The 21622-nt window shown below is 42.7% G+C and overlaps 2 protein-coding genes across 3 annotated transcripts; one reads left to right on the top strand and one right to left on the bottom strand.

The window, feature by feature from the left end:
- The first annotated feature begins 10637 nt into the window (after nt 1-10637).
- Nucleotides 10638-12792, top strand: LOC123092587 (sm-like protein LSM5). The gene is made up of 4 exons (XM_044514392.1): nt 10638-10870; nt 11044-11167; nt 12376-12448; nt 12535-12792. The coding sequence occupies exons 1-4, from the start codon at nt 10834-10836 to the stop codon at nt 12568-12570; spliced, it is 270 nt and encodes an 89-aa protein (XP_044370327.1). The 5' UTR covers nt 10638-10833; the 3' UTR covers nt 12571-12792.
- Nucleotides 12793-13940: 1148 nt separating this feature from the next.
- Nucleotides 13941-20414, bottom strand: LOC123131002 (AP2-like ethylene-responsive transcription factor SMOS1). Of its 2 annotated transcripts, none has more exons than XM_044550783.1 (10): nt 20007-20414; nt 19071-19153; nt 18548-18556; nt 18368-18456; nt 16916-16989; nt 16790-16840; nt 15757-15830; nt 15086-15657; nt 14929-15011; nt 13941-14198 (listed from the first exon to the last, which is right to left on the bottom strand). In XM_044550783.1, the coding sequence occupies exons 1-9, from the start codon at nt 20255-20257 to the stop codon at nt 14946-14948; spliced, it is 1269 nt and encodes a 422-aa protein (XP_044406718.1). In that variant the 5' UTR covers nt 20258-20414; the 3' UTR covers nt 13941-14198; nt 14929-14945. The 2 variants fall into 2 exon arrangements, with proteins under 2 accessions (XP_044406718.1, XP_044406723.1); XM_044550788.1 differs by having other exon boundaries at nt 13941-14195.
- Nucleotides 20415-21622: the final 1208 nt, after the last annotated feature.

The following is a 21622-nucleotide window of genomic DNA, read 5'->3' as shown; positions in this document are numbered from 1 at the left end:
AAACGGCTTCAGTTAGCAGCAGTAGCGAAGGAATCGCTCGATCGGGTTTAGTTAACAGCCATCGACCGATCGCTCAGGTTCAGTAACGCGTAGCATGCAGTGCAATTGCTCAGGTTCAGTTAGAGCCCAATGCCTCGCTCGGGTTCATTTAGAGCCAACGCCTCGCACACACGCGCGTACGTTTACGAGAGAAACGCGCATCACTCAGCCCCCGACCACCCACCGTAACCGGGAACTCCCCGAAATTTTCCTCGCCCTCGCTTCTACCATGGTTTTTCCATCATGGATGGCCCAAAGAATGTCATGCAGCTGCGTCTCCGGCCCGCCCAGGACGAAAAGCCCATTTTCTGTCATGATTTTTTGTCATAGAAGTAGGAGCCCACCATATCTATGATGATACCGGGGTTTGTCACAATTATCGTCATAGAAGTGTCATATGTATGACAGAAAAAAAATTGTTCGGCCCAAAATGTCACGAATGTGTCTTTTTTGTAGTGATGGATGAAGTCTTACTATTAGTAGTCATGTGAATTTGGTATTCGTTCGATATTTTGATGAGATGTATGTTGTCTCTCCTCTAGTGGTGTTATGCGAACGTCGACTACATGACTCTTCTCCATTATTTGGGCCTAGAGGAAGGCATTGGGAAGTAATAGGTAGATGATGGGTTGCTAGAGTGACAGAAGCTTAAACCCTAGTTTATGTGTTGCTTCCTAAGGGGCTGATTTGGATCCACTAGTTTCATGCTATGGTTAGGTTTACCTTAATACTTCTTTTGTAGTTGAGGATGCTTGCAATAGGAGTTAATCATAAGTGGGATGCTTGTCCAAGAAAGGACAGCACCCAAGCACCGGTTCACCCACATATCAAATTATCAAAGTAACGAACGCGAATCATATGAACATGATGAAAACTAGCTTGACGATAATTCTCATGTGTCCTCGGGAGCGCTTTTCTCATTATAAGAATTTGTCCAGGCTTGTCCTTTGCTACAAAAAGGATTGGGCCACCTTGCTGCACCTTATTTATTTTCATTGCTTGTTACCCGTTACAAATTATCTTATCACAAAACTATCTGTCACCTACAATTTCAGTGCTTGCAGAGAATACCTTACTGAAAACTGCTTGTCATTTCCTTCTGCTCCTCGTTGGGCTCAACACTCTTACTTATCAAAAGGACTAGATAGATCCCCTACACTTGTGGGTCATCAGGAAGCAGCACGGGTGACGCTCTCTCGGCTGGCGTGCCGCTTCAATGTCGGTGCCAATGAGAGGTCGCGCTCTGGCCGGGCATGAAGTGGCACTGACCGTTTCAGGCAGGAAGCACGCGCGGGTGATGAAGAGGGTTCGGGTTGGTCAGGAGCAGGCATGGTAGCGGTCCGGACGCCTGCAAACAAAAAATGATGTACATTAATATTGTTGCATATATAATTAACAACGTAAATAATGTGCCAGTTGGACAAATATGATTGGAGATGGAGATGGAGATGGAATTTTACGTAAACATGGATATGCATGTCTATGTCTATGTGTTTGTGCACAAAGACTCTCGCGACCTGGAAGCAGGGGCATGTTTTTGATCGAGTTTTCTTTCTTGGTACGTTAAAAAAATCGCCAGTTTTCATTTCTTTTTTCCGGGAACGCGCGTATTCTATTTAAAACCACTGCTATGGAGAGATTGTTTTACTCCATTGTATATATAGCCTCTTGTTTGATAGGATTTCTCGCGTCTCACTCTATCACCCTCTCCATATCAAAACAAGATGACAATGTCCACTCTATCTCTCCCGTCCACTGCGGGAGGTGAGGAGGTGCAGACGTTGTCACCGTCGATGATGGAGGAAGCCGATGTGCACCGTCCTCTCGGAGCCAGCGCTGGCACGGACAAAGGTCCTCCGCGCCCCTGTTCGCTGCCATCTTGTGGCCAGATCCTGCCCGCCCGCCTACCTGACGTATAAGTTCTTGTACTGGTCCAGCTCCCCAGGTCACTGCGTGCGGGTTTTCTTCTATGCGACTACTCCCCAGCTCCCCATGTATAGTATCTAGGGTTCGTCGGCTGGTCCAACATCACCTACTATTATAGAGGAAATGCCACCCAAAAAGTTGTCCTGATTTATGCCTCGGTGGAGGTATACTTGTTGTTTCACAAAAAGTACATGGTGGTTGTGCGGTGATTGTCCATATGCTCCTATTGCTGCTGCTAATCTAATATTATCACTGGTTAAATGAAGAAATGTTTTTTTCTCGAGTATCCTGGTTTAGTTCCCATCAAGATAATCATGATGCTTCTGTTTGTTGGTGTACTTTTCATTAATTCTTATTGATAATTGAGATGTCGTTGTTAATCTTGTACCGCTGCCAAAACAAAGTAACAACACTATATCCCTTTTTATATTTTTGCAAACAGCGATGCGTATCTCCATACCCGGACATGTCTTCCTCAATTTTAGTGGAACTGCACAAAATTGGATGGCCATTTTTGTTCCGCCTCACTATCCTCTTCCACGTGGTTCTTCCTTCCTCGAGCTTGATTAAAGAGAAGAAACAGACCACAGTGAGGATTTGTTGAACTTCATAGGTGCCTCAGCCAAACTTGATGCCAAATGGATGATGCATCACCACGATGACCTATCGATGCTCATGGTTGCGCCTCATGGTTGCGTCGGCTGGTGAAGCTGATCGATTTTCCACGAAAAATAAGATGTCTTCCATCAGTGCTCTTTTCTTGTTACCCACAAAGATGATATCCTTCATCAGTTCACCTTGGTTGCGTTGGAGACACAGTCGTCTTTCACGTTGGTGCAATTTTATCACACAATTGGCTATGAACCAAACTTGGTTTTAAAAGCGGTTTTCCATTCATCACCTTATTGAATGCGAATTTGGTAATAGCCACTTTTAAGATCAGTTTTAGAGAAAAATGTGGCTCCACTATGTTCGTCTAGCATGTCATCCAGGCGAGGAATAAGATATCTATAATGAACGGTGATAGCATTAATGGGGTGGCAGTCAGAACACATGCGAAAACTAACATGTTTCTTAGGCATAAGAATAACCAAAATGGCACACAGACTTAAGCTTTCACGTACATGCCCATTGTCAAATGAGTTGTTGTACTTGACTTTGTATTTCCTTGGTTTCTTCGGGGTTGACGCGGTAGGGTGCCTTGTTCGGTAAAGGTGCATCGGGAATGAGGTTGATTCTCTATTCGATGCCACGTAGAGGAGGTAGACCTGGAGGTAGCTCATCGGGAAATACATCCTTGAATTCCTGCAATAGATTAGACAACACCAAAGGTAGATGGTGAGAGGTGTTAGTTCTTGTTGCCTCATCCTTGCACACTAGGACATAGTGCATAACATTTGATGAGTTCTCACACACTTCTGTCATCTCTCCTGTGGTAGCTAAAAGCACTAAGTTTTTCTTGTCGCTCGTCGTGGAGGCACTCATTTTTGGCTTGTAGCGCTCACTTTCTTTTTGGTGGCTTGCTCTCTCACTATTCCCTCCACAATGGATAGTTGCTTGCTTGTTAGTGATCACTTGAGTTGGAGACATAGGTCGTAGCACATACTCATTTCCCTTCATGTTGAAGCTATAGTGATTGGTTCACCCATTGTGGGTGATGCCGCGGTCGAATTACCAAGGTCGTCTGTCGTGGTGGAACACGATCACCTAAGGAGCCGTTGGCCCCTTGTGGTTCAGCGAGGGGAGAGGTCACATTGCACAAAGAGCTGAGGTCGTGGGACAGCACGACAGATATGATGCTGGTGATTTTTACCCAGGTTCGGGCCGCCACGAGGCGTAAAACCCTACTCCTGCTTTGGTGGATTGATGGGAGGACCGTGGTGGAGACGCGACACTCAAGCCCGGCAAGGTCTCCTTGGGGAGAGCAGCTACACACGTATGAGTACACGAGGGTCTGAATCCTTTCTAAAGTCACCACGGCCCTCCTTTTATAGGTTAAGGGGTTACCACAATGGAAAAGCAGTCATTGTTCAATGTTTAGATAGCCAATAGTGCTATCATACCTAACTCTGGCGGTTATGACAAAGCGCATTAAATGCACTGCTAGGTGTCACACTGTGGATGCAGCCCGGGAAGCCTGCCATGCTGCTTAGCCATCTTCCACCTGTCTGCTTGACACGCCTCTGGACGGGTGTCATGTGGAGGTGATTTTCCATATAAATGACTGCCACATGCCAAATGATAGCCACCCAACTACTCAGGGGCTCGACACCGCACCGGTGGGTGACTTGCGTTGTGATGTGGTGGAGCCTTGGTGGGGTGGTAGGCCGCCAGCGGCCCCGGCAAGCCTGCCGAGGAATTCTTGGGACTTGTCTTTGGGGCGGCCTCGACCTGACCAGGCTCGCCTGCCCGGCAAGGGAGGCTTTCCCTTAGTGGTATCTTGCTTCCTTGGATTGTCTTGGTCTTCTTGATCCGCTCTTTGACTCCTCAAAGAGCTATCTCTATGGCTTGGTTTTGTCTTGGATGCTTGGTGCTGCCGGGTTGGAGGCCTGCTGTCCGTGCACAAGTCAGGGGAAACATACACCCCTGTTTGTGTACCCCGACAGAAGCCCTCGGGCCATACGTGTTGCCGAGCATGTTGGGTTAGGCCCCAAACATTGCACAGACATGTGGCGAAAAAGTGTTGCGTGTGCAGCGGTTTGCTACGACTAGTCAAATCAACATCCACTCCACAAAATTACCGCAGGCCGTGGGGTCGTGGAACTGTAGCAGCTAATGTAAAATGGTAACTTTTCGAGAGAAAGTAGCGAAGAGTCGCCCCTTCACCCATGTTCATTTCTCATAAAAGAGAAAAATGCGAGAAAGCATTGCTCATTCGCATCCGTTTCTTCCTCCATCATCTTCCTCCTCAAGCCGAGTGACTGCTTCCGCGTCCATAGTTGCCTCCAACGCCCCACCCAACCTTCCAACACTTCATAGCTCCGAAGAATGGGTAAGAAATCCGTCGCTGCAAGGTGGAAGTGGGCGACCACCGCGAAGGAAGCGGCGGCGGAGTTGGACAGGAAGCGGCGAGTAGACATGGTCTTCTTCCCATCGAGCTTGAACAGAAATGCCTTTGTCGTGAGGTATGGGTACATGTGGGGGAGGGAAGTCCCGGAAGGACATGGCGCGCCTGCGGTCTTGCCGGAGGGGGAAAAGGATCCACCAATTCGTACCGCTTTTTCTGCGTGTGTTTCCTTTGCTGCCTCAGTCCCCCCCCCCCTTCTCAGATTTCTTTGAGGCGATGATGATGGTGTACAGATTCCACCTCTTGGATTTTATGCCAAATGCAATGGCGTGCATGGCGATTTTCGCTCATCTGTGCGAGAAATTTGTAGGAGTAGCCCCCAACATAGATCTCTTCAAACACTTCTTCGTCCTGCGGGTCGAAAGCAAAAATCACCACTCAGAGAATATAAGTTGGATCCCCCGGGGAAAGAAGGAATCTTAGGATTACCTCCCTGGTCAACAGCGTGGCAGATGGGAAGAATGGAGGGCGGATTAGTGCTGGATTCGGGATGCGGATGCCCCTGACTACTGCCGGGCGTGGATGGAATGCATCATGCGCGGCAGCAATTGGGGGGAGCTAGGCCTTACCGACGACAGGATCCTCCTAGCGCTAAACAGGATCGCACACCTCAAAGCTGTAGGGCAAACCATCGAACAGGTGGGGGCTGACTTCCTCCGGCGCCGCATGATACGTCCATTTTGCATCATGCTTTTATATCAATATTTATTGCATTATGGGTTGTTATTACACATTATGTCACAATACTTATGCCTTTTCTCTCTTATTTTACAAGGTTTACATGGAGAGGGAGAATGCTGGCAGCTGGAATTCTGGGCTGGAAAAGGAGCAAATATTAGAGACCTATTATGCACAACTCCAAAAGTCCTGAAACTCCACGAAAGTCAGTTTTGGAATATATTAAAAATATTGGGCGAAGAAAGAACCAGAGGGGGGCCACCCACTATCCACAAGGGTGGAGGGCGCGCCCTACCCCCCTGTGCGCGCCCCCTGCCTCGTGGGCCATCTGGCAGCCCTCTGATGCCCATCTTCTGGTATGTGGTATCTTTTGCCCTGGAAAAAAATCATAAGGAAGCTTTCGGGATGAAGCGCCGCCGTCTCGAGATGGAACCTTGGCAGAACCAATCTAGGGCTCCGGCGGAGCTGTTCTGCCAGGGAAACATCCCTCCGAGAGGGGGAAATCATCACCATCGTCATCACCATTGATCTTCTCATTGAGAGGGGGTCAATCTTCATCAACATCTTCACCAGCACCATCTCCTCTCAAACCCTAGTTCATCTCTTGTGTCCTATCTTTGTCTCAAAACCTCAGATTGGTACCTGTGGGTTGCTAGTAGTGTTGATTACTCCTTGCAGTTGATGCTAGTTGGTTTATTCGGTGGAAGATCATATGTTCAGATCCTTTATGCATATTAATACCCCTCTGATTATGAACATGAATATGATTTGTGAGTAGTTACGTTTGTTCTTGAGGACATGGGAGAAGTCTTGTTATAAGTAGTCATGTGAATTTGTATTCGTTCGATATTTTGATGAGATGCATGTTGTCTTTCCTCTAGTGGTGTTATGTGAACGTCGACTACATGACACTTCACCATTGTTTGAGCCTAGGGGAAGGCATTGGGAAGTAATAAGTAGATGATGGGTTGCTAGAGTGACAGAAGCTTAAACCCTAGTTTATACGTTGCTTCGTAAGGGGCTGATTTGGATCCATATGTTTCATGCTATGGTTAGGTTTACCTTAATTCTTCTTTCGTAGTTGTGGATGCTTGCGAGGGGGGTTAATAATAAGTGGGATGCTTGTCCAAGGAAGGGCAGTACCCAAGCACTGGTCCACCCACATATCAAACTATCAAAGTAACGAACGCGAATCATATGAGCATGACGAAAACTAGCTTGACGATAATTCCCATGTGTCTTCGGGAGCGCTTTGCTTTATATAAGAGTTTGTCCAGGCTTGTCCTTTGCTACAAAAAGGATTGGGCCACCTTGCTGCACTTTATTTACTCGTGTTACTTGTTGCCCATTACGAATTACCCTATCACAAAACTATCTATTACCAATAATTTTAGTGCTTGCAGAGAATACCTTACTGAAAACCGTTTGTCATTTCCTTTTGCTCCTCGTTGGGTTCGACACTCTTACTTATCAAAAGGACTACGATAGATCCACTATACTTGTGGGTCATCAAGACTCTTTTCTGGCGTCGTTGCCGGGGAGTGAAGCGCCTTTGGTAGGTGGAATTTGGTAAGGAAAATTTTATATAGTGTGCTGAAATTTACTGTCACTTGTTACTATGGAAAATAATCCTTTGAGGGGCTTGTTCGGGGTATCTTCACCCCGACCAGTAGAGCAAAGAGTTGCTCCTCAACCTACTGAACCTACTGAAAATGTTTACTTTGAAATTCCTTCGGGTATGATAGAGAAACTACTAGCTAATCCTTTTATAGGAGATGGAACATTACATCCCGATGTGCACCTAATCTATGTGGATGAAGTTTGTGGATTATTTAAGCTTGCAAGTATGCCCGAGGATGTTATCAAGAAGAAGGTCTTCCCTTTATATTTGAAGGGAAAGGAATTGACATGGTTTAGGCTATGTGATGATATTGGATCATGGAACTACAACCGATTGAAATTGGAATTTCATCGGAAGTTTTATCCTATGCATCTGGTTCATCGTGATCGTAATTATATACATAATTTTTGGCCTCACGAAGGAGAAAGTATCGCTCAAGCTTGGGGGAGGCTTAAGTCAATGTTATATTCATGCCCCAATCATGAGCTCTCAAGAGAAATTATTATTCAAAAATTTTATGCTCGGCTTTCTCTCAATAATCGCTCCATGCTCGATACTTCTTGTACTAGTTCTTTTATGATGAATACTATTGAATTTAGATGGGATTTATTGGAAAGAATTAAACGCAACTCTGAATATTGGAAGCTCGATGAAGGTAAGGAGGCAGGTATAACACCTAAGTTTGATTGTGTTAAATCTTGTATGAATACCAATGCTTTTCGTGAATTTAGCACTAAATATGGACTTGACTCTGAGATAGTAGCTTCTTTATGTGAATCATTTGCTACTCATGTTGATCTTCCTAAGGAGAAGTGGTTTAAGTATCATCCTCCCATTGAAGTAAAAGTAGTAGAACCTATTAAAGTTGAAAAAAAGACTATTACTTATAATGTTGATCCTATTGTTCCTACCGCTTATATTGATAAAACCACATTTCCCTGTTAGAATAAAGGATCATGCTAAAGCTTCAACTGTGGTTCGTAAGAGTAATGCTAGAACACCTACACCCCCCGAGCAGATTAAAGTTGAACCTAGTATTGCTATGGTTAAGGATCTCTTGGTCGATAATATTGATGGACATGTTATTTACTTCTGTGATGAAGCTGCTAGAATTGCTAGACCCGATATTAAAAATAAACATAGACTTGTTGTTGGCATGCCTTTTATTTCTGTTAAAAATAGGAGATCATTGTTATCATGGCTTATGTGATATGTGTGCTAGTGCGAGTGCAATACCTCATTCCTTATACGAAGAAATTATGCATGATATCACACCCGCTGAAATAGAAGGGATTGATGTTGCTATTAAGCTTGCCAATAGAGATAGTATTTCACCAATAGGGATTGTTAGAGATGTTGAAGTCTTGTGTGGGAAATTAAATATCCTACTGATTTTCTTGTTCTTGGTTCCCCACAAGATGATTTTGTCCCATTATATTTGGTAGACCCTTCTTGAATACTGTTAATGCTAAAATAGATTGCGAAAAGGATATTGTTACTGTTGGTTTAGGGGATATGTCTCATGATTTTAATTTTACTAAATTTCGTAGACAACCCCATGATAAACAATTGTCTAGTAAAGATGAAATTATTGGTCTTGTTTCTATTGCAGTGCCTCGTAATGATGCTTTAGAATAATATTTGCTAGACCATGAAAATGATATGTTCATGAATAAAAGAAGGGAAATAGATGAAGTATTCTTTAAACAGGGACCTATATTGAAATACAACTTGCCTGTTGAAATCCTAGGGGATCCTCCTCCACTCAAGGGTGATCCCGTGTTTGAGCTTAAATCTTTACCTGATACTCTCAAATATGCTTATCTTGATGAAAAGAAGATATATCCTGTTATTGTTAGTGCTAACCATTTTTTTTACAAATTCGTGAACAATTTTTGAATTCTAGAGCATTTTTCTGTAATCATGATTTACTTATTTTGTGAACATTTTTCAATTTTGCGAACATTTTTTTGAAGTCATGAACATTTTTTTAAATTTGTGAACATTTTTTGCCAAACTTATGAACAATTTTTGAATTACCGAGCATCTTTTTGAAAATAATTTTTATCAAATCATGATTGTTTTATTCAAAATTAGCAACTTTTCTGAAATTTAGGACCTTTTGATATCCCGAATTATTGAAAAAAAGAAGAAGAAAAAAGAAAAAGGAAACATCCGCAAAAAAAACCGGTGGCATCCCGGCCACACATGGGCCGGCCCATAAGGGGAGCGGGGGGTGCGCGCCCGCTTTCTTCATAGCGCGTGTTGCGCCCTATAGGGGCTCGTAGCGGGGTGTCCCTATTTAGTGCGTGACGCGTTGACGAGCGAGCCAGCATGCACCCACTCCCCTCCCGTGCCCCTTATTGGGCCGGCCCATGAGAGGGGCGAGACGCCCCCACTTGTGTTTTTAGATCGTTTTTTCTTTTTCTTTTCTTCCAATTTCAGTTTTTGTTCTTTAAAATAATTTGGGATTTCAACGAAATACTAAATTCAGAAATCATAAAAAAATCGTGGATTTTTTTTCATTTTTTTGAAAAAAGATTCACGTATTAAAAAATGTTCAAAAAAGAGAAGATGGCTATGAATTACAACAAAAGTTGATTGATTCAAAAAATCTTCATTGATTCAAAATGTTTAATTATTTAAAAAAAATGTTCAGCAAACCAAAATGTTCATGTGTTTTAAAAACTGTTCATCGATGCAAAAAATTGTTCGATGATTCAAAAACTGTTCATCGATTCCAAAATGTTCGCCGACTCAAAAAAGTTCATGTTTTAAGAAATGGTTTGCTGATTGAAAAACATTCGCCAGTTCAAAAAATATTCGCTGATTCAAAATAATATTTTCACATGTTCCAAAAAAGTTCACAATTTCGAAAAAGCTATGTTCACAAAAAATAAAAAATGTTCGTGATTTCGAAAAATATTCGAAAATTTGAAATATGTTCACGGTTTGATAAAATGTGTTCACAATTATAAAAATGTACACGACCTAAAAAAGTTTTCAAATTTGGAAAAGACGTTCACTAAAATGAAAACTGGAAAATGAAAATAAATAAAAGACAAACTTAGAAAAAATAAAAAGAAAACATAAAAGTAAAAATTAAAGAACGAGAAATATAAAAAAATAAGGATGAGAAGATAAAACAAAGAAATAAAAAGAAAAAATCCGGTTCAGTGAAGGTTCTAGACAGCGCCGTACAGGCCGAATAGGAACGGCCGTGCCGCCCGGCCTACCTTAGAATATGTTTTTTTAAGGGAAGCCTACCTTAGAATGGTGAAGGCTGACCCGAAAACTCTTTATTGGGCCTAGATATGGGCCGAAACCGGCGTCGAGACTCGAGAGCAGTTCGCCCGTTAGCACCACAGCGGAGAAGCAAAAGCCCCAATCCCCTCCCCCTCCGCCGCCGTTCTTCTCCGTCCGCCTGCGCTCCAGCCGTGCCCTTCTCGTCGCCACCTACCGGCCTGGAGCTCTCCAGCCACCGACAACCGGAGGCGGCGCCATGTCTCAGAACAACCCCTCCCAGCTCCTCCCCTCAGGTGCGCGGAACAACATCGCTTTTCCTCGCAAAGCTTGTTTCGATTCCCCTAGCTGGATAGCTCCATCGTCTAATCTGCTGGGTTCGAGCTCCTGACTCACGGGCTTTGCCTCTTTTCTGTGCGCGTGTCTCCACGCGCGCGCGCGTGCTTGTGCGAACTGGTGCGACGGGCAGAGCTGATCGACCGGTGCATCGGATCCAAGATTTGGGTGATCATGAAGGGAGACAAGGAGCTCGTCGGCACCCTCTGCGGGTTCGACGTCTACGTCAACATGGTCCTCGAGGACGTCACTGAGTAGTAAGTGGAGATCGCCCAAACCCTAAACCCCAGTTTCTTTAGATCGATGCGCATCAGTTCTTACCTGGAATCTTGGGCCAAGTCTGTCTTATTTTGAGTGAACTATCAGCATATTTTAATTTATGCTGATGTGTAACCTAGTTATGACGTGAATTTGTACTTACACATATGTTGTAACAGTGTCACACATGTGACCGTAGTGAAAATATGTTAACAATTCGCACCAGATTAGCATGACCGCAGAACAGAGGTTTCTCTGAAGGCCACTGTTTCGCCTATAGTCTTTAAAAGATTAGCATGACCGCAGGAGTTCACGTCAATTAACGAACTGGACATCTTCTATCAGTCTATCTGATGGGTCCTGGGCTCGTTGGAGATTGTGTATTTCGTCTTGTCTTATACGGAGCAGATTAGAAACTCTCACTATCAGTGTTGGTACTTGATGCATACAACACAAGGTTGCAGTAGTAGATATAAAACGAGCATTCGTGCAGCTGTTGCATATGTATCTCACATCGACACTTGCTTGACTTCCAAAGATCACAACACAGCTATCTGTTTTCTGATTTAACATTGTGTATCATGATTTGCTGATAGAATGAAAATGGATATAGACAAGTGTACTAGAAGGCTGGGAGGGAGTTGTCTACTTAGAATAGAAACTGATATTCCTTTTCGGAGATGCTGGAAGTATTTCTCCATGGATGTTGTGCTAATTTTGCCGTTCATGTCACACTAGTCCATGGATAATGCAGTGAATTTTCAACTTCCATTGATTTCACACTAGTTCATCAAAGATGCTGAGATGGTGGTGCATAATGTCATGTTATTGCAAATTCGTGTTGCAGCTGCAAAAATAAATTAAATATCATGACTATTAGTATTTGATGCATCTCTGAAGGAAATCATATATAGACCCAGTTTCGTGTGCACCTGATGGCAAGGCAAACATTGAATGCTTGGCGCATAATTGAGTATGTTTAGTGAAATGCTAGATATTGATGGATCTTCCCTTTGCTTAGGCGACGCTAAGTAGTTGCAAAATTTTCTAGGTAGTTAATCTGGAAGCTCATTACTTAAAAATGATGTTTACGAGTAGTTCTTTGTTGGCTTCTTACATACTTTTTTGTCTGTTCTTTTTTTGAGGACTTGCTTCTGAAATTCAAGTCTAATATCCTCGGTTCAATTTTCCTTTGCATGTTTTGCAGTGAGTATACCGCCGAGGGCCGGCGCATTACGAAACTTGATCAGATCCTCCTCAATGGCAACAACATAGCCATCGTAAGAATTTACATTCGAACACCAACATCAGTATCTGACTGTGCTAAACGATCAGGCTGATAACATTTTTGTTTTTTCCCTGACAGTTAGTTCCTGGTGGTTCACCGCCAGATGCTGCATGAGCTAGCAAGTACTTCTGGAGGATATCTGTTTGAGGCTAAACGAGACGCGGTGAAGTCTGAACCTTGTATTGTGAAAGCGCTAGATATTTCTTGGTCAAATGTGCTTTCCTCTGTATGGAACCTACTGAGCTGAAAGATGCACCTGCGATTGCTGCACTTGTATGACTTGGCATTCGGCAATGCTAATTGCGACATGTCTCTAGTCGCTGTTTATGTTTATCATTCTGCAATGTTCCTCCGGACGATTGCAATTGTGGGGTTACTGAAATTATAGGTAGGCGATTTTGTCGTAGTGAGCATGGGGGCTGGCTTCTAAAATAAGCTGGGGAGGAAGCCATTTGGTTCATAATTTTTTTTAAAAACTCTAACAAACACTACATTTTTTCCCCACTAAACGAACACATCAATACAAAACAGTGAACAAACACAGTAAAACGTGACATGTCATGTTATTTTTTTTTCTTTTACATTTGTCCGGACATACTTCCTCTGCTCACAAATACTCCCTCCGTCCGAAAATACTTGTCAGAGGAATGGATGTATCTAGATGTATTTTAGTTCTAGATACATCCATTTTTATGCATTTCTCCGACAAGTATTTCCGGACGGAGGGAGTACTGTATAGGATGTTTTGGATATTTCAATATGGACTACATACAGACTGAAATGGGTGAGCAAACACACGTTTTATTTCAATATGGACTACATACAGACTGAAATGGGTGAGCAAACACACGTTTTATGTACATCCGATTCACAATAAAGTTGGAACATATATTTGTGAACTGATTGTAAAATCAGTTGGTAATCAGTTAATTCTCTACCTTTGAAACAATATTTCATTTAATAATGCACTTACAAACTGTTTTTTATATTTATAAGAGTAATTTTGTAAATCAACTGACTACTATCATTCACAGTCGACTGAGACATGCTTTCCTTATTTTTCTAATGAGCTTGCAGTTTAAAGCTACAAAATTGATGGTTCAACTTTGGTGCTGTAACCTAATGAAATTGGGAAATTATACACTTGAGTGACCAAGTTGTTCTGTACTCCATTGCATGCCTAATCCAAAGATGAATTGTCCTGAACCAGAAGTCGCGGTCGAGTAGCTCCGAGTAATGATGCCAGATACCAGTAAAACCTCGTGTGCACCAGCCCATGTAGCATCAAGAAGACGTTGGTTTGAATGTAAAAAAAAAAGTTGGTTTGAGAGACTATGCTCTCACGGCTACAGGCACACCAACTGCAGGGATGAAGCAGACGCAACGTGGGCCAAACGATATTCGTCGAAGCGCAGAGCGGAGCCGAGAGGCAAAACAATGATTCTTTAACTCAAAAGTCCAAATATTTGCACAAGATAAACAACTAAGCATACAAAAAGCACATTCCTATTTCTGTTCTCTTCCTCAAATCTGTAGACAACAGCAATATATACAGACGGCTTTACAGCTACACATTGTTTCCTGGGCATTAGCCACTGTATATTACATAACTATGATTTTCTTACCTTCTATGCATGTTCTGTGAAGTATGGATACAAAGAGTATTGCTCACAAGCCACCACATCAAAGGATTGGCGGCACGAAACACACCGGAGGTGAACGAAGTTGTCATCATCAACCTGCTGAACAGTTGGAATGTGCTAAGCTTTCAGCAATCAATGAAATATAACTTAAGAAGAAACTAGGATACATTTTGCTTTTGAAGATAAGCTACTTCAACTGTCCATTTTTACGACTATTTTAGCAAGTGTGGCATGCAAATAGAAATTTTAGACAATCTTGAGCATATACCTAACTAGCATCAAATTACTACCGATAAGGGCATCCCAAAATGGATACTCCCCTGGTGAATCCGTTAATATTGACAATCAAACATCCTACCAGTTTCCACGGATAACACGCACACACACGTTTTCAATAATGGAAGCTTTATGCACAATCAAAGTAGTTTTAGTTATCACGCCCATACTCCATACACAGGTTATGCAGGTACCAGTCATTCCAAGTGTTGATCCTTACTGGAATGCAACATAAGCATATATAAATACCTATTAGAGAAATAATTAGTTGAATCTCATTTCCATATGTCCATCTATCTATGGAGTGTCTTGTTGTCAGGTATCTTCTCTTGTTTTTAAAAAGCTTGCACTGTTTTTTTTAAGGAAAAAACTAGTGCCTGTATATTTATTCTTGGGCAACTAATTCTTACATTTGTGTGATTACTACCAGGATTCCTTAAGCTTCCCACGCGGTAATTTTTATAGCCATTTTAGGTGACACACAGAAATTAGAAAACTGAGATACGAAGTTTAGTGACAGGAATCGAATGCAGGATCTGAACTCATTAATTACCAGCTAAAATATCCTCGCTATTTGGTATGTTCATACTCCTGGTTCTTGAATGGATCACTTGAACTCACCTCATTCTTTGCAAACTGTCACAAATCAAAGGTCAGATTCAGCATTTCAGAACCAAGAAGCAGAAAATATGTCAGACAGAGAAACAAACCGTTGTTGTCGTTATTGTCGCCATTGTGACGGGTTGACTCGATGGCAAGATGAAGTTGCTCCAAAATAGATGGTCCGCGGAAGGATCGGCAGGGCTCCAGGTACTTTTCATTGGTGTAGGCATAACAGGGGCCAATGTGTATGGAGCTCTTTGTACTAGCAACCCATTCATGTTAATGTCAACTGGAGATGTATGATGTCCAGTAGTAGGTACTGACACGACAACCTTTCCTTCATCTATTTCTTTGCTAAATGTACATTCTTCAGATAATTTTGTAGACTTCTCCAAGAAGCTTTTGAAGGCACCAGACTGAGATAAGATACTGCACGCAGATAGCCCCGCTGAAGAGGGATTTGAATGGGAACCGAGGCCAAGAGAAGGCAGCTTATAGGGTTCAGTCAGTTGCACTGAACCTTCTATAGCACGGATTTCATCAGCGACCTCTTCTGCTTTTGATGTATCTGATTGCCGTGTCTTTTTTGGTACCCACCACCTAATGTAATTTGTTAAATCAATTTTCCTCTCTAACCCAAAGCTTCCTGCAAATTTTCCATCCAGTGCAATGCCCTTTCCTGTAACATAAATAAGTTGCAACTTACAAGGTATCGCTGCCTATTTATCACTTTAGTTTGTTAACTCGAAGAGCAGTGTAGTAGTATGCATAGACGCACCACAACTGAGGTTCATGTAGTCATTGCCAAGTAGTTGTCCCAAAGAAGCATCCCATCTGGAATTATGGAGCTGCCTGTATGACATAAATATAAAGCTTAAGTAATGCACTTGCAGATTTTTAGTGACGGTTTATGTCATGAAACTTAATTGAAAATTTGAACATTTCTTGTTGCAGCATTTATGATTACAATCTGGACATGGCACACATCTTACAAAACTTTTACTTTATATGCCCGGCACAGTTTAAGTTGAAAAGGTAGTCTTCAATGCTGATGTCTGGTCAATATTTCAGACTAATGGAACTAATAAAGCTAGTATTACATCACTTGTCACCAATTGATATTGTACCACCACTTTCCAAATACGAATGTCTACCTGTATATGGATAGGCCCCACATTGCCAATGATCAGATCCGACTCATGGTACAGAGTGAAAAACTAGGTACTTGTTGTATTAGTATGATGCCCAAAAGGCATACGTACTGTATGATTGAGGGATTGAGTTTGGAAGCAATTTATGTTTAGTACAAGCTGCAGATATGTTCATTTTCCAAACTAAGCGCAATTTTGCTTCAAGGAGCTACCGAAGTCTAACCAAGGGCTACCAGTATAGAACTATACTCTTTTTTCAATCCAATTTTTAAGGAAACTGCCAAGCTGTCATGGTGCAAAACCACAGTTTGATACATCAGCTATTGAATACTTTATTTGCTCATTTTAGTTTTGCAGTGTTGCCCTGTCGTGAAGATTTCTGGCAGAAAAACAGAAAGCAACAGAAAAGGTTACAAACTAATATATCAGATTGTAGCTAAATTTCCAACCCATTAAGTTGTGTGGCAGAAATATTTGTAGCAATAAAGCACAATACAATCATATTAAGCAAAGTATCGACAGTTTAAACAATTTGGAATAAATGATTTGCATGTAGGAAAACTTTTACAGGGATGCATTACAGAGTAAACTCTCGTAAAACAACAAACATAAAAAAAAGTTGCATAGTAGAGGATATATTTCTCAATCATTAAAACATACCTGGGAAGCCCACGATATTTTGGTAATCCCCTAGAGAAGGCACTGCTCTTTCTGCAAGGCATGCATCTTCCAGTCATTGCTTAAGAAAATAAATAATGTCCATGCATTATAAATGCACGAATATACCTTCTAAGAGATACAAGATAGTCCTCCTTGGAGATCATCTGCATCTCTTCAACATCTCTTGTATAATCGGAGACCTAAATACGCAAACACATAATGAACATAAGTTTGCCAATTGTCAAAATTTTCATTAGATATTGTGACAATTGACATGGAATTGAAAATAATGAAGCAATTATAATGTTTGTTTTGTCAATACTCCTCAGAAGACGTCGGTGTTATTTGTTTTAGGTTACAATTGTAAAATAGAACAAAAATAAAAAAACCAAATCATAGACTTATAATAAAGATGAGCTGAGGTCACATATATCCTAATTTTAATTGTGCTTTATGAAAAGTAGGCACTACATAGTAAACAGTTTTGAGTTTTGTCCAACACTTATATCTGTAAATATGTAACCAAGCCAAACCAGATAAGAGAATCATCGGCTTAAACTGAACTGAGGTAACATGTATCTCAAATTTTGATATACATAATGTAAAGTAGACAAAAGACATTAGATATTTCTGAAATCTAGATATTAAATTTGGAAGCTTCCAGTTTCTGTGCAAGAATTTTGTTACATCTCAGGTTCTCATTGCTGAATATTAGTAACAAACAGACTGAGTAGCACACAAAGTATCAGTTTCACCATGGGACACTTCCTTAAATAAATGATTAATGCATTCAACTAAACCATGATCTTATTAAAAAGGAAAAAAATATACTCCCTCCGTTACATAATGTAGTGCATATAGATTTTTTTTAAAGTCAAACTCACATACTTTGACCAAGTTGTTGAAGAAAAACATATACATCTAGAATGTCAAGCGTATATCATTAGGTTCATTATAAGTAGTTTCATATTTTATATATTTGATATTGTAGATATAAATAGTTCTCTATAAACTTGGTCAAAGTTTGACTTCAAAAATCTACACGCACTATCTTTCCTACTTATAAAGATTGGAGTTGGTGGTGAGTTCATGTGTGGGTCCAACATCCTTTCCAAATAAACAAATACGAGCATCCTCACATGTGGAACTAGCAATCATCCAAAAGAGATATAAACAAATATACCTTACTCACATGTGGGATCTATCATAAATAAATAAATACACTAATTTCATGTGAGACCATTTTTTTGTAGAAGGAACAAATAACAAACACAAAATTGTGACTTCAACTCAAAATCGATCTTGGTTTTAGTTTCTCTTCCCAACCTACTATGGTCATTTTAAATTCTCTGACATTGCATGCCCCTCACCGTATTTTTGCTATCTTTACTAATCATAAATTGTGCAACGGACACAAGGACACTAACGTTATTTGACCACCTCCTAAGCCAATGGCTCCGTGGCAACGCACGGGCACCGTGCTAGTATTATGGAACAAAGGGAGTACTTAATAATTTCAGGTTAACAGAGACTAGAAAACAAGCTGAATGGCGTTAGCAAATCTTATAGACGACTCACAGGAAAATTTATCTGTGTTCCAGCTCCCCAGTATTTCAATGCAGCAAGATCATAGGCTCTTGCCGCAGCCTCTTCATCATCATATGCGCCTATGTTGCACATCAAATGGTGGGCATTAGAAACATCTTATCAAGTTAACACTATGTGCATTTTAATGTCAGCGTCGGCGGTGCTCCTTACCCAAATATACTGCAAGATTGGTGCGCCGTGTAGTTTCCCATGTAAAAGAAACAATGACATTAAATTACATTAAGCACAACTACAGATAAAAAATTAAAATGGTAAATCATACTGATATAGTTAACTTTAAGTCTTTAACACAGGTCATCTTATGGAGATATGAAAGAAATCATGCACATAATATAAAAACTGAGATATGCAGAGTGCAGACTCTTTACACTCAGTAAATGCATGCAGTGGTTATGGCACAACAAACAATTATCTAGTCAAAGGGGGCCTGACTCAAGCAACAGTAAAAAAAGGCCTGTTCGAGTGTATAGACGGAAGAACTACTTAATTACTGCATACATTCCATATCTGATGATGAATGATTGGGGATTAGAGACCTTAAGACAAATGGCCTCTGCAATAAAAGGAAGCTAAGATGGACAAGTTTTCCTATACACCAATGTAAGATTGCTAAAGAAGCATGATAAATTTACAACAGCTGTAACTCTGCACTGAGCACACAATAGTCACATACCTTGTTTCCCTTTTTTGTTCTGATTCTGATTCCATGTGCTTTTATCCCAAAGGTGAGCCTCATATCGTCCTGTCCATCTATGCCTATTGATGCAACATCCGTCTAAGTAATAAATTAAATGAATACATGTATACGGAACATTAAAAGGAAATAATGTTTTGCTCACAGCACGTTTAAGAAAGTCTGCGTGTCAGAGGCAGCAAAAAAGAAAAGAAAGAAATAGTACATAAAAAAGTACTCATAAAATTGTGGAGGAAGGACTGAAGGAGGACGGGCTGAATCGATAAGGGCCAAATATGAAATGTGCACCCGGAATCATGAAGTGCCAAGTACGGTAAACTGGTCAAACTTAGAAGTGTTTGTAAACAATTAAGGTGGTCAAAAGCAACAAGTGTTTGATATCGGAGGTAATACTTGTATTTTCTCGCGGAGATTTCTGGTTGGACATGCACATTAACCATTAGCATGTGCTGATGTGCAGATCATCGTTTGAACAGGGTACTAAATGTGATGTCTATACATTAATATTTAGCTGTTTCGCAATAACCAGAGACAAACACTGGCTGCAATGTGCAGATACCTAACAGCAATAGTCCTCTCTAACATTCACTTATTCTCGTCGTGTGACAAACATTGGCTGTGCGAGTGTGCAGACATCTACTGTAACAGCCTAACAGGTAACAGCGATAGTCGACTCTAACATTCATTCTCATCGTGTGCTAGTTCTCATCAGATCTCCCAGGTTAGTCGCTCTCTGCATCATTTTCCGGTACGCTCCCCAATGAACATGCACTCGAGACAGAGACGCATACGAAAGCTCAGTGGCGATCTGTGGTTCTGAACTTCTTCCAGCCGCGGTCGCCCCGAAACCGAAAGCAAGTGGCATCGGAGATGAGCTAGTGACCCGTGAGCGGGCCAGGCAGGGGCGGTACGTACCGGGTGACCCCGCGGTAGATGGAGCTGCGCTTCCCGGCGGCGCAGGGCGTCATGCGGCTGATGCGGTCCTTGGCGGTGCAGACGCGCTCCTTCCGCGCCGGCGCGAGCCTCCTGGGCGGGGCCTGCTCCGCGACCGCCACCCCCACCGCGGCGCCGTACGCGGGTGGCGGCCCCTCGCTTCCCCCCGCCGCGGCCTCCAGTTTCTTCTGCAGCCCCGACGCGTCGGCCGCGGCGGGGTTGGGGGAGGCCATGGCGCCGCCGCCGCCGTACAGCGCCCTCCGCCGGATCGGTCGGGCTGGCTAGGAGGATGGGGGCGAGCGCTTTGGCCTTTGGAGCCGTCGCGGTGGTGGTGACCGTTTGGGGGCGGCCGTGGTGGTGGTTTCAAATGGAGGGGGGTGGCGTTGGGGTGGGGGAGGAGGGGCAGAGGCAGAGGCAGAGGTGGTGGATGGGGACGCGTGGAGCCCAGTGGGCCGGCACATGGGGAGCAGCGAGCCGCAGGGGAATCCGAGGATGCGCGATTGATGATGACGGCGAGAGAAGAAGGGAGAGAGTTGAGCCGAGCCCGAGGATAGCGGGCCGGGGCCGGAATGGGACAGCAGCAGCGCCACGGCGGATGCGGGTTTGTCCGGCCCGTCGTCGTTTGCGCGAACGGCATCGGTACGGCCCCGTGGCCGAGTTACTCCCATCGATGCCGACAGGGGGAAACCCCGTGATGAAAAACACGCGAGATGTTCAGATGAAACGTCGTGATGATGCATAAAATTACACTGGAAATGAACTGAGTGGAGTGGGGTTCAATGCTTCAGGACCGTTGGCCACCATGTATGTATGCATCCCCGTGTCAGAACTCAGATGTGGCAGCGGATCAGTGATGAGTGAATGGGGCTGATCGAGTTGAGTTGGTTCATGGGAGGGCGTGGAGTACCACGGTACTGCTGTGCGCTGTGCGGCATTGAAGGCAGGTGTACTGCGCTGCATATTTACTCTCTACTGGCTACATCCGTGTTAATGTTGCACTCGCTTCACGTCATGTAGGGTATAGGCCGTTGTGGCAACATCCTCAGTCACATCGCCACGGGCAGATCAGTGCAGCACCCATATTCGATAGAAACTTACAATTATATAAGAACCTCCAAATATTTATGAATCACATAATTAAATCTTGTTGAAAATTGTAAAAAGTTCCCGCAACAACACAAGTACGTAGAACCTTAGAGCATCTACAACCGAACTTCTTAAATTGACCGGGCAGGATGGGGACCACTGACCCGGAACCTTCATATCCATCTCAAATATGGGGAGGATATAATGGCTCGCGGACACACACGGGTGCGCCCCGTCAATCCGCCACATAGACCGTGGCCCCACCTTGGACCACCTTTTCTCTTTCTTTATTCATTTTTTCTTTCTCTCTCTTTATCTCCACCAATCACGTGTAAGTCACCGGATATATGAGAAAGAAATGAGAATTGTGGCTGCGCGGATGGATAAATAGGGGCTCAAAACGGACATGCCCGGTCACTGATCGGATGCGTCCGCAGGCATTTGAGTGGTCGAATTAGAGGTACCAGGTACGTGGTTGAAGATGCTCTTACTAAGCAAAACATGCATACCAA

This window comes from Triticum aestivum, chromosome 1B (assembly GCF_018294505.1).
Source record: "Triticum aestivum cultivar Chinese Spring chromosome 1B, IWGSC CS RefSeq v2.1, whole genome shotgun sequence".
NCBI classification, from domain to species: Eukaryota; Viridiplantae; Streptophyta; class Magnoliopsida; order Poales; family Poaceae; genus Triticum; species Triticum aestivum.
Note: the sequence above shows the minus strand (reverse complement) of the source record. Positions and strands in the feature narration are given on the sequence as shown.

Excerpts from the sequence above, each read along its gene's own strand:
- LOC123131002 (XM_044550783.1), bottom strand. The coding sequence starts at position 20,257 with ATGGCCTCCCCCAACCCCGCCGCGGCCGACGCGTCGGGGCTGCAGAAG. Across the intron at positions 16,990-18,367 it reads GAACACAGATAAATTTTCCT|GTCTCCGATTATACAAGAGA; the intron begins GTGAGTCGTCTA and ends TTGCGTATTTAG. Across the intron at positions 15,831-16,789 it reads AAATATCGTGGGCTTCCCAG|GCAGCTCCATAATTCCAGAT; the intron begins GTATGTTTTAAT and ends TATGTCATACAG.
- LOC123092587 (XM_044514392.1), top strand. The coding sequence starts at position 10,834 with ATGTCTCAGAACAACCCCTCCCAGCTCCTCCCCTCAG. Across the intron at positions 10,871-11,043 it reads CTCCCAGCTCCTCCCCTCAG|AGCTGATCGACCGGTGCATC; the intron begins GTGCGCGGAACA and ends TGCGACGGGCAG. Across the intron at positions 12,449-12,534 it reads ATGGCAACAACATAGCCATC|TTAGTTCCTGGTGGTTCACC; the intron begins GTAAGAATTTAC and ends TTTCCCTGACAG.